The sequence below is a fragment of the Triturus cristatus genome, chromosome 6, assembly GCF_964204655.1.
Source record: "Triturus cristatus chromosome 6, aTriCri1.1, whole genome shotgun sequence".
Lineage (NCBI taxonomy): Eukaryota > Metazoa > Chordata > Amphibia > Caudata > Salamandridae > Triturus > Triturus cristatus.
This window is the reverse complement of record NC_140589.1, coordinates 1,404,532,944-1,404,550,536: the sequence shown is the minus strand read 5'-3', so window position 1 is coordinate 1,404,550,536 and position 17,593 is coordinate 1,404,532,944. Positions and strand designations below refer to the sequence as shown.

Below are 17,593 nucleotides of genomic sequence, written 5' to 3'. Positions count from 1 at the left end.
GTCATTGTCAGACATTACTGAGCAGGCAAAAAACTTTCCAATAGAAAAAATCAGAAGTAAAACATCAATGTTAGTTTATAGAGTCTTACGGACCAGGGCTGATTTACTTTGGAGTGTGAGCGGGTTGTCCTGGTAAATAAGTTTATATTTACACACAGAAAAATTCTGGAGGTCGAATATTTTGAGTTTGCCTTATTAGGGCCTTATTCAGAGTCTGCAGTGGCCGTCCAACCACTGTCACCCCTCCGAGTCCGCTCGCCGTATTTGGAGTGTGGCATTCGGACTACCACAAGACTGCTGGCACCACTGGGATCAAGGATCCCACTGTGCCAGCAGTCTGCAACAGGCCTCAATATGCTGGCAGTGCCAATGCCAGCACCGACGAGTATATTACTACCTACATATCCAGAATCTTTTTCATGGTGGTGAGCCCGCCATGAAAAGGTGGCAGACATGCAGGGAAGGGGGCCGTAACAGGGACGGATCTGGGTCTGAGGTGCACGCGGGGGCACATGCTGTGCTCCCCTGGAATTGCACCCCTGTTCCTGCATGGTGTGGCATGTTGAAGAGTTTTCTTCAACTTTTTTCCAATTTAATAATTTGTTTTGAGAAGCCACAGAATCCCTTTATTAAGGATACTTAAATAACATTATCTTGATCCTCTCAATACTTTTGATACAATATTGCTTTCATTGGCCGTACTGTCAGTTTACATTTCTCCACTTCTCTCAAGTCAATTTTATTCTTTCTGAGAACTCCTTCAATTAGTTTATCAGTGGCTCATATTATCCTAGTTGATAAGATCCTCTCACGAAACATACTATTAGGCTAGAGTCTTCACTTTTAAACCACTGTTTATTCTATTGACAGGGTTCTGGCCAGCGGCACACTCATGGTACAGCAATTAGGCTATCTAATTGCAGTACTGTGAGCGTGTTGCCTGGCTGGGAGCCTATCAATAAGGATAATATGAGCCCACTAAAAAAATAATTGAAGGAGTCCTCATGCAGAATTAAATTGACTCAAAGTCTACATTGGTGCAATTATATAGCAACTGCTGCCACTCACAAGTAAATCCAGATTCTAACTAACATGCTGCATTGGAAGCCAGAATATAATATTATACAGATGGTTTACTGTAATAGCAGTCAGACATGGTTAGTTATATCTTGTGCTTATATATCATATTCCATTTGTGTTCTGTACATTGTTTCTTTATTGCTTGTCATAGGTAAAGAAGCCACACTCCTAATGCAAAGCTTGAGTAAGCTGAGTACGCCAGAAGAAAAACTTGAAGTTGTAATTAAGAAGTACGCTGAAATAGTAAGTGCACAATGAAACTGAAGAATACCAAATATAAAACATTTTCATTCATTTAAAAAGATACTAATGCCAGTACTATAAGCATTTGTTAAAACCTGTGGTCTCGAAGATCAATGTACATTTTACTGACTTTTACAAGAGTACAAAATCTACCATCCTATCTGTACCCCTCATGTACCTTGTACCTGAAAACGTGTTAACACCGAAACATAATTCACATAATGAGAGCAAAGACGTTAGTAGTCAAAGTGCCATTTATTTCATTAATCTTTTCAACAAGTTAGCAAAAAATTACTTGCTATATAAGTATTGACCTAAATTTAATTTTCATAAGAACTGTAATGTTTGATATATCGCCTTTCATTGAAATTTAGTAAAATTCATCATATTGCAATTTCCTGAAATTTCAGAACCAAGAATGCCTTTTTAGTTATGCTTCTCACAAAAGTAAAAGGACAATTTGCATGTGTTTGTTATAAAGCGAAGTCCATGAGACAATGCATATGGAAAAAGGTTTATTAGAGCAAGACATGCGCCATCAGTGTGTGATAACTTCCCTGATGTTTTTGCTGAGGGACTAGGTATGTTGAAGGATTCCCAGCACAACTTAAAATTGAAACCCAAAGCCAAGCCAGTCACCCCCAAATGAGATGATCGATTCCCCACCTGATGCAAGATCCTTTGAGAAAAGAGTTAGACAGATTATTAAGGCTAAGAATAATATAACCCATAGAACGTTCTTAATGGTTAGCCCCTGTTGTAATTGCTACCAAGTCTTCAGTAAAATACATCAGGTTATGTGTGGATTTGAGAGAAATAAATGCAAATATTTGGGTTGACAGACACCCTCTTCCCCAGATCCATGAGGTTTTAACCGTGATCAAGGATGCAAGTTACTTCAGTGTGTTGAATCTCTCATCTGCCTACCACCAGGTAGAGCTGCACACTTCCTCACACCATCTTACGTCATTTGTATATCCCTTAGATGCCTATCAGTATGTGCGCATCCAATTTGAATTTGCCTTCACGGCAGCAGCTTTCCAGAGAATAATGTATTGAGAGACATACCAAACACATTGTGCTTCCAAGATGTCATTATAGTATATGGTAAGGATGAGAAAGAGCACAATACCATGATGAGAGAGGTTTTGTCCAGACGAAGGGTGGCAGGTCTCACCATCAAGAAGGAAAAGTGCCAGATTGGAGTGGGATCAGTTGAGTACCTGGGTCATACTATATCCCAGGATGGTAGTAAATCTAAACTTAATCTTGTTGAGGCCATTGAGAAAAGAAAAGGTCCTACCAATTTGGCGGACCATTAGTCATTCTAGGGGTTATCTCAATAATACTCCAAATTTGTCCAAAATTATGCGATCATTGTTGAACTTCTACAAAATGTACTGAAAAAACTCTCTTAATATGATAGGGGCAAGCATTGTCAGTCTGCTTCTTAATTAGTTAAGATAGCATAACCAAAGCTCATTCACTAGCAAGGTTTGACCCTAAAAAACCCACTTTGTTAACCACAGATGCCAGTAACAAAGGTCTCACACAAATAGTTGATGGAAATGAGCAGTTGTATCGTTTCTTTCCAGGGCCTTAAAGGCTCAAAAAAACGATACTCGGTGGTGGAGAAGGAGGTCCTTTCCTGCTATTGGGCTGTCAGACATTTCAAGTTCTTTTTCCGAGGTATACCTTTCACAATCATACCGAACATAAATTCTTAGTATACACATTTACAACCAAGGATTCAGAGAAGCCACGCCCAGGATATCCTGTTGGATATTAGAGTTAGAGGGATACAATTACAGGGTACACCATGTAACAGGTGCACAGAATGTGGTGTCAGATTTCCTTTCTAGGGCAACGGTAGATATTCCCATACCCAAAAGTGAAGGGACAAACAAAGAAGTCGTACTCAAACTGCTCAGTGTAGATGAAGTTGAATGAGAAAATTGTATGAAAAATGATGAGGAATTGAGCAAGCTCTCCAATCTTATTCAGGACGGTTGGCCAGAACACCACAATGGTATTCCTTTTGAGTTGCACACATTTTGGGAGGTCAGGTTTGAAATAAGTATATAGGGAAATACTATGTACCGTGGTAAGAAAATAATACCCACTGCACAGATTAGAGAGCATATTATTGATCTTGCCATTTAGGTCACAGTCTCATTAAAAAAAGGAAAATTCTGAATACTGGTGGCCAGGTATGGACACCAAGGTAGAAGCAAAGGTCAAGGTATCCATTTAATATATCAAGAGCAATAAAACCCACCAAGTGAGGAAGCCTCCTTTATCACCTGTAGAGGTCCCAATCTCACCTTGGACAAAGTTGACTTTAGACATAATAGGCCCTTTAAATCTCAACTCACTTAAAGAGAGATTAATTCTGGTTTTGGTAGACTATCACACGTTGAATAACGCTGAAGTGCGTGCAGTAAATTGATACAGCAACCATAGTTAGATTTCTCAAATGTGTATTCTATGATGAAGGGAAACCAGAAATACTTATCATAGAAAATGTGGTACAATGTACCTTGGACACTGTGAAGGAGTGCTTTGAGGAATTTCACTTCCAACACCACAGAACAGCATTATATTGTCCAAGACCAAATGGACTGGTAGAAAGGATGAATAGAATGGTAAAAGAGTGTTTTCACAGAGCATAAACAAGAGTACTGACAAACATGGTTGTATGAGAATCTATCTGGGCATATCTCACTATGCCCAATTGTGTCGCAAAAGTATCTCCATTTGTATCCCTTGAAGGTAGAAACCTCAGAACAAAATTAACCATGTCATAGTTAAAGAAAAAATCAACTGTGGTAATAGACAGAGAAAAGGCATCAGAGAGAATAATTGCACATCACAGCAAGTACAAAAATAGGTATGATGTCTCAAACATGCAAAAGCTATTACATTTAAGGTTGGGAATTGTAGCCAGATTGATTTGCCCAAACCACAACGGATAAATGGATCCAAGTTTTCTAAACCCTTAAAGGTGATTCAAGTAGGGAAAAATGTTGTAAAATTGAAAAATGTTCAGACGTGGAGTATGAACAAAATTGTACCTCATAAAAAACCTCTTTTGAGTGTGCAAGGTAATGATTTAACATTCTAGCTTGTACTGTAGGATCCAAAGAGAATTAAGAAAGCAGAAAGTATGTATGAATAGGAGTGGATATACAAATCAGCTCCATATACACAGCGATCCTGAAGTTTAACAAGCAGGATATCTTTGCAATAATAGATTCTTCTTAATTGACGCAGGCCGCACACATAGAAAAAGGAAAAAAGAGGAGAAATAAAGATATTTCTCCTCGTTGTGCCTCCCTTATGCCTCTCCTGGGGAGGCGTAGGTTTTTGGCGCTGCCTCACAGTTACAATTTCTCGTAAATCTGGGGCAGTGTCAAAAATTCATGGATGTTGCTGGGAACGCCCTCAGCAACACCCATTGCATGCCCCTTTAATGCAGAAGACTGCGTTAAAGGGAACAATATTTAAGAAGCAGCATTAAGCCAAAAAAAGTGGCTTACTGCTGCATGGTAAATATGAATCAGGTTCCTGCGCCACGGACCAGCACAAAAAATTATGCACCGGTGGCACATGGGGCCTCATAAATTAAACCAATTACCAATTAAGCCATTAACATTTGACCCAATTGCATCACTCTGATTAAAAGCAATAGAAATAGTTGCACTGATCTCAAGCATCAAGGAAAAGCTGCTGCAACTGGATCTAGAATAGAAAGTTGCAAGAGGGCTTTTCCATTGCCTTGCTATTGTGCAACAACTGAAAGTGAGCATCTTTCTTTTTTATGACAGAATAAATAAAACTCTTTTTCACAGTTAGGCATTCCTAGAGTGGGTGTTGTACACAAAGCATATCTCAGCTCCAGGCTGGCTTGCATACATTCTTCATTCTTGTGTACCGACTCAACTACATCCGTATGAGTCAATCACTGTAATGGCTTTGCAATTAAGGAAACGTTGGGAATCCACTGACGACAGTAGTCAATCATCGTTAGAAACACTTTTACTTCTATCTTTGTAATGGGCGCATTCATTCTCAGAACCGCAGCAATGCAATCTTTGAAAACCTTCTCACCTCCTTTTTGAATGTGATGTCATAGATAATCTACTTCTGTTTGGCAATACTGTAACTTTGTAGGTGATACTTTATGATCATTATCAGCTAAATGATTTAACAATGCAATGGTGTCCAACTTAACATACCTCTTTTGTTTTCACTGCAATCATTAAATCATCAATGTACTTTACCAAAATAGACTCACAGGGTAACTCCAAAGATTACAATTCATTGTTAAGCACTTGCGAGAACACAGAAAGTGACTGTATACCCTCTGCAATTATTCTCCAAACAAATATCTTATCTTTAAATCTGATCAGAACGAAATACTGGCTATCTTCCTGGGGAGGAAGGCATAAGAATGCTGAACAAAAATCATTCACTGTGAGCCACCCTGAATCTGCTTGAATTTGAAATAAAATCACTGCTGGATTCAATACCATGGGACAGCATGGCACTAATAATGCATACATCTTTCTAAGATCTTGAAGTATCCTCCATTTGACCATTAGGTTTTCGCAAGCCTAATTCCATGGATTCTCAGAACTTCCCTCAAGATGCTTTGCTGCACCATCTTTTCAATCACAAGTGTAAACCCGACATTAGCGTCACATGAAATTCTGTTGGGAAATGTTTGGATACAATACATCTGGGTTTACAGTAATATGCACTGGCTTTTTACTTTTAATGATCCCAATCCTCTGTTAGTCTCAAATCTGGAGGTATGTTATTTTCTGTGAGAATGAAAATATATAACTTTTCACTTCCTAGATTTCAGTTTGAACTCTACCTCTGTGTCTTTTGTTTGAATGTAGACACCATCTGGTTTGCAATAAATTATGCAATTTAACTTGCATAGCAAATTTCGACCCAAAATATATACTGGACTTGGCTCACTAATCATAAATTCATGTTTTTTTAACTGAACATATTTTTCCTGGAACATTTGCTGACAGCTTGTAAATCCCTGGGTTACTTGAAATGTCTACTACTTGGACTTCTTTTCCGGAGAGGGGTAAGTCAGGAACTTCGACCGGTCTATCTGTGGAACGTGTAGCACCAGTATCAACCAGTATCAACTAAAAATGATACAGGATGTCCCTTACCCACTCCTATGAATGGCCCATTCTGTCTGTACCAAGCATGCAATCCTCCTCCCCTCTCAGTCACTGTAATTATGCCTGACTCAGTCTTTGCGGAACTCCGAGGTTAGCTGCAAATTTTTTATCAAATCACTGATCATGAAGTTTATCACTTGAGTCTGAACTGAATTTTAAACTAAAAAAGCTGTGGAAATTCTAATGTATTATTCTGCATTTGAGGTGGAAGAGGTGGAAACAAAGGCATAGTTCTGTAGAACTGCTTTGTATTCTGCGCAGCTGCCAGTGGGGCTGGGACCATTGACTAAGTCAACACATCGTGTTGCATAGGGTTCATTTGAGGCACCATTTGAGTGCCATTAGTATATGGTTGTACATGACATGTACAATTTTTCTTCCAATGTCCCTCTTTACCACATCTGTGACAAGCTCTAAATCTCATCATACCATTGTCAGCATTGTTATTAAAACCTCTAACTCTACCTCAAAAACATTCGACACCTCTCAGAGGACTCTGAAACTGTGTACCACTTCCTTGAGGCACCAATACTTGCCCTACTTTCTGAAAGAATCCAGTCTGTGCCTTCATCAATTTCACTTTGGTTGCTTTATTTTTACACTCCAATAATCACTGCAATATTTGTCATAGATAAGATTTCATTGAGCAACTTTGCTTGCCAGCCTATCACACTCTGCTGAATCTGCGTACTTAACTCCAGTCGCAATCCCCAAACAAATGCTGACAAGAGCCTAACTCTTTTCAGCTTTTACAACTTTTATTTGCCACTACTGTGGCATATAGCAGTAAATAATGAGATTATGAATCCAGTGATCATGCTTCTGCACCATCAACACACAAGATTTAAGAACGAGGTCAAGTTCATACTCAAACCTTATTCAAGAACATACCAGTTTGCAAGAAGTTGAGGAAATAAATGCAAAGATGTAAAAACATTTGGGGAGCTGGATGAAGAGCATGCCTAAACGCCACATACTCCACCCTCAACCCACTTGGCACGAGGATTGAGGAGTGGGTTGACCAGTGATGCTGGACATAGGTTTGCCAAGGCTAAAAACAATCTGGGGAAGAAGAAGAGGGGCTCAGTGATCACCAGAGATCATGTTTTGCGTCCAGAGCTCACTGGGCACCGGCAAAGACTGCAATTACCAAATTGACAAGAAACAAACAGCACAATGGAAACTACCTGGACTAGGACAAATTTAGACCACTGCTCTCAAACTTGTCACTCTCATTTTTTCTTTTTCTCTCCATTTTCTCAAATCTGTCTTAAATTCTGTGCTTAATTTAAGATGCCGCTTGTCATTACTCCCAGGCACTATTGCCAGAATAGCAGTTTGACTTTAAGGGGCAGAGTCCTTCTGCTGATACCAATATTCGCTTTTCACATTCAGGTAAACTAGGACAGCTAGCTCTGCACCTGGGTTATCACACACCCTGGATGCTGTGAATCCCAACCATGCCGATCTCCTTCAAGGTCATTGGTTGCCACAAATAAAGTGATGTCCCTTACCATGATGTCTTGGGTGAGGTCAAAGGGTGTGCAGTGTCCCTTCCATTACTGCTGGTATTATTGCAAATTGATGTTTCTGGGCAAAGCATTTACGTTTCAGAATCAGAAACGGTATATGCAGACATAAAGCATCAACCCAGCATACTAACAAATGCCTGTATTATTACAGAAAAGACTTGGGAAAGAGTCTGGCAATAGAAAGCAAAAAAGAGCCATTTTTACAACAAAAATTCTTTGTGATCATAACTCTATAAAATAAATGTTTTTTTTAATTATTATTTTTAAATATATATTATGTTATGTCTGCATAGTTCCCTGTCCTACTCTTCCTAACTTACTTCTCTGATTTCTGTCTCTCTAGGTAGAAGAGCACCGCGCGGAACAAAAACAGCTGAAGCTGCTGCAGAAAAGGCAGGCGCAAGTCCTGAAGGAGAAAGACCAGCTGCAGAGCGAGCACAGCCGCGCCATCCTGGCCCGCAGCAAGCTTGAAAGTCTCTGCCGAGAGCTACAGAGGCACAACAAATCACTCAAGGTGAGAGTCATAATATTCCGCTGATGTAAACCAAGGGTCATCAAACCAACGTTCAAGTCAACCGTATTGGTTAACATACTGGTATACAATGTGCTAGGTAGGTAGGTTGACCAACTACAAAGAGCAATGAGACTAATTCACAAAGAAGTCAGAAATCCCAGCAGAGAGCCCCCGTAGTGGGATTTCCGACTGCTTGCCCCTATTCACAAATGGCCATGGCCTAAGTACTGGAAATGTGTGACTTTTGTATATTTCTAGGGGTATCCAAGATAACCATGAAGCCAAACCAGGGAGATTCTCTAAGGAGCATCATGGGTTGTAAAATCATAGTTTGCAAAAACATAGGCTCCAGGGTGACAGTTAATAGCTCAATGTTCTATAGTAGGATTTTGACCTATAAACGGCAAGTAACAAAAGGAGCTCTCTTACAGAAGCAGAAACCCACTGACCTATTTACATTATATACACTTTGTTATCTGCATGGTAAAATTTCTTAGCAGCAAGCATTTTAACCCTCTGCCCTACTTTAGGATGAGTCAAAATTTCCACTAGACAAACTTGTGCTCTCTTTCCATGAAGAGGATTAATCAAGGGACTTCTCTTGACATTTTAATTGATGTCTGAAAGTTGCTGGAGGCCAGGAACGAGGCAGCAGGTGCTTTTAAAATGATGATACACATTTTCAAAAATGACGCCCCACCCCAAGTCAACGCCTGGTGCGGTCGCACCAATCACATCGTCCTAGAGCCGGCCCTGATCCCTGAGTAGAAACCCTTTCAGTCTCCACCCACAACTCGATGATTACATATGGGCATGTCACATGATACATACCACACAAAAAATAAACGTACTACTACCTTATGAAGGGACTCATTTCTTTATGATTTCAGGATGGGAAAATACATGTAAATGTGCCTAGCCACAAAGATCCTTAACAACCCCCCTAGTCCTCAATAGGCAGACTGTTCTGCAGCAACAAGTGGATTTCCACATGGAAATCCCTGTACTGTGAACAAGGTTTAGTTTTGAATGGAGATATCATGTTTTGTTCTGACTGGAGGCATCATCTACATTCTACAGGCATGTTTTTTTAAATAGGGTCTTATATCTTTACACTAGAAAGCACTCGAATTTGGACACTCCAGTACTTTACTTGAGGTACGTTTTTGTAACTTCAAGCCAAATAAGTTTCGTTGAGACATCAAGATATTAAAAAAGAAATACTATCCAACAGGTGCATGCAGGACACCTGTTGATCGGAGAACACAGTCGTGAAAACCAAGGCTTGAAGGGTCAGGCCTTGGCTTCACCTCGGCTCCATGAAGTCTGTCTGTCCTCGCGCCTGTGCCCAGCTGCATACCTTTCTTTGTGTTTTCACAGAAGTATATATCAGCAAAAACAACAAAGACAACACAAAGTCCTGACATTAATCAGTGCAACAGAAAATTGCTTAAGCACATGGCCTGACTCAAGTTTGCTTTCTTTGGTGCTCAATTAAAGCACAGCAAAAATGACACCAATGTGTGGTAATCAAGTATCATGCATTGTATAGTTTGCCCACATTTTGAGTGCAACCATATTCTTTCGATATCTGTGATGCAGTTTCCACTTGATATTGATAGACAGAAGTGCGTCTGTTTACCACCAACAAAAGGCTTGGTGATAATGGCGCAGGAAAAAATGTGTAAGCATGTGGGGTGTGCAGAGTGATTGGGAGATGCAGTGCAATACCGGGAAAGCACCGGCTCAAATTAAGCACTGAGGTGGGGAGAGCATTGGCTGCTCCACCCATCCAGTCATACCTCTCCTTGGGGCACTTGCATGCAATGGCGTAGCGTGGGCGCGGACACAGGGGCAGTTGCCCCGTGCGCAAAATTCTTAGGGACATTCTTTGGGGTGCAAAATTTTAAATGCAAAGTGAAAGGATACTTGCCTTATCCTGGGTGTTGGCAACCCACACTATGCCGCTGGATGCATGCCCTGTGCCTATATGTACTTGGAGAAGTCGCTACTCCCCGCAGGGTGAGAGTTAGCGGTCAAGCCACCTGTCAGCCTTTGCCTCTGCCACAGACTGGGTCTGTTTCTATAGGGATGGGGCAAGGCTGTGCCCCTCACCGTAGCACCTGCGCTGCTGCCAACACATCTCCTCTTCTTTCACTGGGTGAGGGATCACGCCCAGTGAAACTGGGCTGAAGTTTGCAGACCTCATGACTTCAGGTCCAGAAACACCAGCCCACTCCTAGCATGACAGAGCGCTACCCGCCAGGGGATAGTGCTCCACTATACTCATAACTGGCCTTTATGGCGTAGTTAGGATTATTGCGCTAAAATTGCCTTTTTTTTAGATTTCTCAGTGAGAGTAAAGTAGGTCCTTTATTATTTATTTGTTATAAAACATTTTTTTTACTACTGTTTCCTGTGTTATTCCTACCGTTTCTCAGATAAGTGCTATTTTCGTTTCAACTTGGGAAACTCTTATTCACTAGGGGTTTATTAAAGTGTTGCACGTTTCAAAAAGCCTCTGTGGCTAGCTGGTTTGCAGAAAATACGGAAATAGAAAAGCTCACTGCAGACTGGGGCTGAAGGTTTATTTTAATTGATTAACCAACAGGAAGAAACCCTTCAAAGGGCACGGGAGGACGAAGAAAAAAGGAAAACAATCACCAACCACTTCCAGGCCACGCTGGTGGACATACAGGCACAGATCGAGCAGCAGAGCGCACGCAACACAAAGCTGTGCCAGGAAAATGCAGAGCTGGCAGAGAAACTCAAGAACATTGTTGAGCAGTGCGAAGGCAGAGAGGAGGTGAGACTACCCTTTTCACGTCAATCATATTTATTTTGAAAATATTGTTCTCTTTTTCTTTTCTTTGAACAGCAGAATTGTACTTGTTTTCCTTGTAATGCTTATTTTACGTTACTTTGAAATTGTATGTATTTGCCTGGAGGAAAGGAACAGGCAAACACCCCCCACAGGTCCTTATGATTCTGTCTAATTATGTGGAATTGTGAAATACACTTTACAGTCACCCAGAGCCATCTGTTGCCATAGCCCAGCCAGGCAGGGATTTCTGGAGGCCAGGGCTAAAAAGAAACACGCTAGGCCCCTCTAATTTGCATACATTGAAACATCACGGGAAGTGACATCACAGGAATTTACATCAATTGACCATGCATCGTGAAAAACTTTGCAAGAAGCGAATTGCCTAACGCGGATATCAGTAAAATGACAACATATATAAACAAGAACCCTAATAAACTATTTACACGGTTTTTTTTTAAATTAAGTGAAGTGGAAATATAATGATCAAACTGTGTGGAAAAGCTAGACCTAGCACTCTCCAAAAGGTAAGACATTTGTTTTTCAGCAGGCAAGAGGGTAAATAAAAAGGTATATATGCTGGATCAGGTGAGTGCCCGGCAAGTATGGCAGTAAAGAACAGAAAGCATAGATTACAAAAGGTTAAATGTTAAATGTTGTATACTAGTAAAGCACACAGCTGCCCCAGCAACGGGGTGTCCCGGCGCTGTATACCGCTGGGGAACCCATCCTGGCTTTCCCTGTGAGATGGTCCCTACTGGGCATCTCCAAGGTGAAGACAAGCATCCCCGGCGCTGATGGGGCCGTAAGTGGAGATTAAGCAAGCTATTGCCCAGAGTTGCTGAGTGGGATCCATGGTTAGAGTAGGCACCGAGGCGAGAATTATCGAGTCCGCTGACCTTGGCCCAAGACCCTGCCGCGTCAGGAATCGAACCCTGGTCCCGGGCCGACCTCTGCTTCCGGGTCTGCTGCCTCTAACCAGTGAGCCACACCACTCCACTGGGTAAGAAGAGACAGCACAGATCTCATACAGGGGTGGGGTAGCTGATATTTTGGCAAGCAGAAGCTCCAAAGGCTGGACCACTCCCTCACATTGAGCACCTAAACACTGCAAATAATTTCAGATTCTATTTTTAAGAGAAGGGTGGCGATGAACTAATGGCAAAAGATAAAGAAGAGCTGGCTATAAAGGGGCAACACGTTGTGGCCAGGGGAAAAACCTGCTAAAAGCTACATTGAGCTAGTCACTGAACAGACAAGTAGTAAATTAAAACTAAAAAATAAGATACTTACTATAGTAAGCTCTTAGAAGTTTACAGATGTAAGGACAAGAAATCCAGCAATGTGGAATAGGTAATTTGGGGGACAGTGGTCCTTCAAATGCAAAATTTGGTTACCAAAACCCCAGATTTAAAGATTCAAAAAATGTAAGTCACATTTCCCTAATATCAAGGGAGACAACAGCAGAATTGAAAAGGGTACAGAACCATGTCAGTCGTCTCATATTAAGCCGAAGATGTAATAACCAAATTATGCCTACATGCTGGTAAATCCATTGAATCTTGGTTAAAAGATAATTGAATGCAAGATTTTTGTCCATTATCCACAAGTCACTCAAGCCAAGCCACAGTAATATGGTTACTGGATTTCTCTTCCGAACAAGGCCAGAGAGAGCGTCCTCTAGACCCTCTGCCACCAAGGACTTAGTTAATGTACCAATATGAGACAGAGAACCAGATATACTACACCCCACTGAATATTGCATGTGTGAGGTGCACATTGGGTAACACTTGATCCTGTGAGACTCTCATAGGAATAGTTAGCGGAACCCAAACCATCTTTCATCATGAATAGACACACCTAAGAACACTGGGAATATTATATCAAGATTTATTCAAATCAAAATCCTATCCTACTGCACACAATATGAAAAGTAATTATAAAAGTAAACATGATCGCGGCCACAATATTTGTCAACAGGCAGAACAGCAGACAATATTGTAATATTATGTCTGTGTTTTAGGATTTCTCTGCATCATTGTCCCCAACCCCTTCCTACAGAAGCTTTTACAGCGCTTCTCTTTGTTCTGCGAGCAGAGAGGCCTCGTCATCAATACTGCCAAAACTAAACTCCTCTATTTCAATCCTTCAAGATCCTCCGGCTCTTTTCTGACCCTAGATGGGAAACCACTTGAGCGTGTCGGGGAGTTTGATTACTTGGGAATCAGAATCTCCGACAGGCTCAGATGGCAGCCCCATATAGATAAAATGGCACTTAATCTCAAACGGGTAACTGGCGCTTTGGGAAAGGAATTCCGGGCCTCTACCTCTAAACCCATTGCCCCAGTATTAAACATCTATGCCGCAAAGGCGGTGGGTAGTGCACTTTATGGCGCGGAATTATGGGGCTACAGCTGTGTTGATTCACTTGTGACCAATGAAAACAAGTTCTTTAGAGAACTTGTATCTCTCCCCAGGGGTACCCCAACCAAACCACTCCTTAGTGACTTTGGTAGGCGTTCAATTAGAGATTTAGCCACCCTTCGCCCTTTGCTATATTGGGCGCGGTTGTGGCGCACCCCTGAGCTCTCTAACTATGCTGACGGGCTTAGGGAGGTTATGAATATGCAAGGAGCCCATAAAATCGAGTGGCTCACAAACACCCAAAAAACTTTTGGTCGCAACTGGTCTTACATCTGATCGGCCCGTGGGGGCACCAATACCAAAGGTGGAAGTCAAACGAGCCTTCTGGGCATGGGTGGACGCCTCGGAACAAAGAGATCCTAATATTGGAAGGCTGACAGAGGTTTTTTATCAACATAAACCCACTCTTTTTTTAGAACCTTACCTTGATTTTATCACTAAGCCCAAGGATAGATCGCTTTTTATTCAGTTTAGATTCGGGACACTCCCATTACGTGATCATACTAGCAAGTGGAAACCCCCCCACAAGACTCTCCCAGATTGTCCATTCTGTTCTGGCGCTACTGAGAATATTTCTCATTTCTTCTTTGCATGCCCAGCCTATTTATTACCTAGGATGAAATGGCTTAGGCCTGTTTGTTTACTCCTAGGAACAAGGGATCACATTGATGCTATGAGAATCCTTAAAACCTCTACTAACACTACTTTAGTTTGCGGGGTGGCCAAATTTTTAGGTTGGGCATGGCTAATTAGGCAGAGATTTATTAGCTCCAGTTAAAATCTTTTTAACTTTCTTTCTTAACTCCCAAAGCTGAAAAATTTAATACATTTTTTAGATATTTATTGTATATTACCTAACTTTATCTTTTCTTACGACATGTCTTAAAAAATGAATTTGTAATTGTTTTTATGTATCTTGTGCTTTTATGACATAACGTGTCGAAATAAAGCTTTGATTGAATATTGCATGTGTGAGGTGCACATTGGGTAACACTTGATCCTGTGAGACTCTCATAGGAATAGTTAGCGGAACCCAAACCATCTTTCATCATGAATAGACACACCTAAGAACACTGGGAATATTATATCAAGATTTATTCAAATCAAAATCCTATCCTACTGCACACAATATGAAAAGTAATTATAAAAGTAAACATGATCGCGGCCACAATATTTGTCAACAGGCAGAACAGCAGACAATATTGTAATATTATGTCTGTGTTTTAGGATTTCTCTGCATCATTGTCCCCAACCCCTTCCTTCCTTGGCTAACTAAGCCAAACATAGCACCAATTTGAGCCTATTTGATGTTCATAGTTGGTTCAAAGCTGGATACCTTTTCTGAGCAATAGAAGTAGTGTTCAATAAAGAAAGAGCAGTTTTTGTTTCTGCCTCTGTGTTTCAGCAGCTATACCCCCAAGCAGATAGATAAGCCGAGCCACACAGAGGACTCAGTGTGCCCTCTCTGTAGCCCTCAGAAGAAAAAGGTGTTTACAGCTACCAGATGCCTCTCAGTCTCGAATCCCTGGAGTGAAGTATCAACCTATCTAATAAAGCTTTGTTCAGTTATATACTGTCTGTCTTTTGGTGAACATCTTCCAAATTATTAATGAAGCCCCTTTAGTCTTCCACCTCCTTATATTCTGCAAAACATTGCTTTTGTTTAAAAAGGATAATTGACAAAATCAAGATATCTAATTTTAATGAAACCTTGTTCATTATTTCAGAATAACTAGGAAAACAATTTCATATCATGCTAAAATAAAAGCTGAATTATCACATTGCAGTGAAACAAATACTTTAATATTATTTTGTTCTTTTCCGTACCATAAAAATATTTGGGGAAATTAAACACCGCTCACTACAGGTAGCAAGTGCTGTAAAACACAACTTGACAGGACCATTAACTAGATGGGCAATTTGCTTGGGAAATGTAACACCACCAGTAGATGTGACCTAGTTATATGTTTTAGGCTTCTCCACTTTACCCAAGTATGCTGGTAATGAAGACTGTATTATATATGGGGGCATTTACCTAGGGGAGTTGACTCACGGCCTGGCCATCAGAGTCACTGTCACCCCAATTGTAGACCAGGAGACATTGTTTGTAATCTAGTCTTCCCATTTGGCCACATTTTGTACTCTTTGGCAAACACTTTTTAATCTTCTTCTGCTACCATTTTTCTCCAAGAATGGTTGCCCTTATGGCAATCTAAAGCTTGGAGTAAGTGTGTGGTAAAAACAGTTTCATTGGGTGAAATCTTGGGATTTTCAACAGTGCCCGGTTTCACTGTGTAGTCACAAGAATGTAGTAATGTGGTAGTTATAGTTTGGGACCATGTAGTACTGCTTTGTAATCTCGGTTCCACTACTGTACAAAACTGTTTGATCTGGGGCACTGATGCAGCGGAGTTTACCAGCTCTACACATTCATACACGCAACACTCATTTGGGCCTATATGCATTCATACGATCAATGAGCTAGTAAATATCCACTGGTCATCAATTTTGTTTTACCCTAGGAAACCTTTACACCAGTATTCTTACCATTCCTGTCTCCTGAGTAATGCACTGTCGAAAAGATCTAGTAGTAGATTAGAATAGGGAGGAAATTACAATAATGCATTTAACTTTAATTAAAAAAAACACAGACAGAAGAAGTTTTAAAAGTTTATCTGAATTAATGATTTTGTGAGTAAAATCACTATACACATGAATATACCAGAAATCTCCCTCAGGAAAATAGCAGAGTTAGCTTATAATCAGTATGCATTAATAAATTCTTGGAATGACAGCACCTGAGTAAAGAAAGGACAGAGAGCAAGTACGGAGCATTTACCCCTACAGATATATTTACCTGGAATGGTGTGAGGACCCCGACATCAGAGAGTCAAGGATTCAGGACAGGTTCAGGACAGGGAAGCTGACCTCTTCTAGTGTAACGCCAGCGTTACACCCCTTTCTGGTGAAACTCTCTCCAGCTCGGGCTCGTCCGGACCCCTTCCTAGATGTGCCTCCTCGGTTGTTCCGCGAATTTTCCCTAGTGTTGGATTCTTCAGTCAGATTGCAGCAAAATCAGGCAGCATCTCAGCATAGCATCAGCATCAAGTGTGTCTAACTATCTATAACTTACCTCTGTTATACCAAATTCAAGTGTATGATCCACCCCCAAATGTTTCAATTCCATGTTCACCCGCAATTTGATTGGGCCGAGCGGTGGGGTGAGGACATCACACCATACCAAGTGCAATATTTTTCTTTAGTCTATTATCTAACTCCCCGCCCCTTAATTTTAATACCCACAAGCTTTATTCCCACAAGCATTTCATATGTGGATCGATAGGTCTGTTATACATTGTTACTTTTTCTTCCTCTCGTAGGGTCAAGAGTTGGGTTTCTCATGTCCTTGCTGGGCTTAGGGTTTGGCAGTCAGTCAATTTACATCACTTGTTCCGAATAGGCAGACATTTGCGCATGTGTAGAAGTCACAAGGGAACAGAGACGTGGTCACCCTCCAAGGCCCAAATGTGAACTATTAATAAAGTCAAAGAAGAACACGTTAGAATACAAAACAAAATGAATTCATAGTATACCACTTACTTCTACTTTAACCCCATTTACTTAATAAATCTTTCGCATTAATGGCGTAGTAGAACTTGCATAGATTACTTTCAGCTCAGCATGTGCGTTAGTGCGTTACTTTAAAGCGGCCATATTAGAAGCTATTGCGCAGCTGCAAAGATTTCCCCCCAAGCGACAGGAAACGTCA

General features: G+C 40.9%; 1 protein-coding gene across 1 annotated transcript in view; it reads left to right on the top strand.

Moving 5' to 3' along the window:
- TXLNB (taxilin beta) overlaps positions 1 to 17,593 on the top strand; it is a 69,619-nt gene that overhangs the window by 11,792 nt on the left and 40,234 nt on the right. The window contains exons 3-5 of the mRNA XM_085612474.1: positions 1,232 to 1,323; positions 8,409 to 8,579; positions 11,191 to 11,385. Of these exons, the coding sequence (XP_085468600.1) occupies positions 1,232 to 1,323; positions 8,409 to 8,579; positions 11,191 to 11,385 (458 nt within the window). The remainder of the gene's footprint in view (positions 1 to 1,231; positions 1,324 to 8,408; positions 8,580 to 11,190; positions 11,386 to 17,593) is intronic.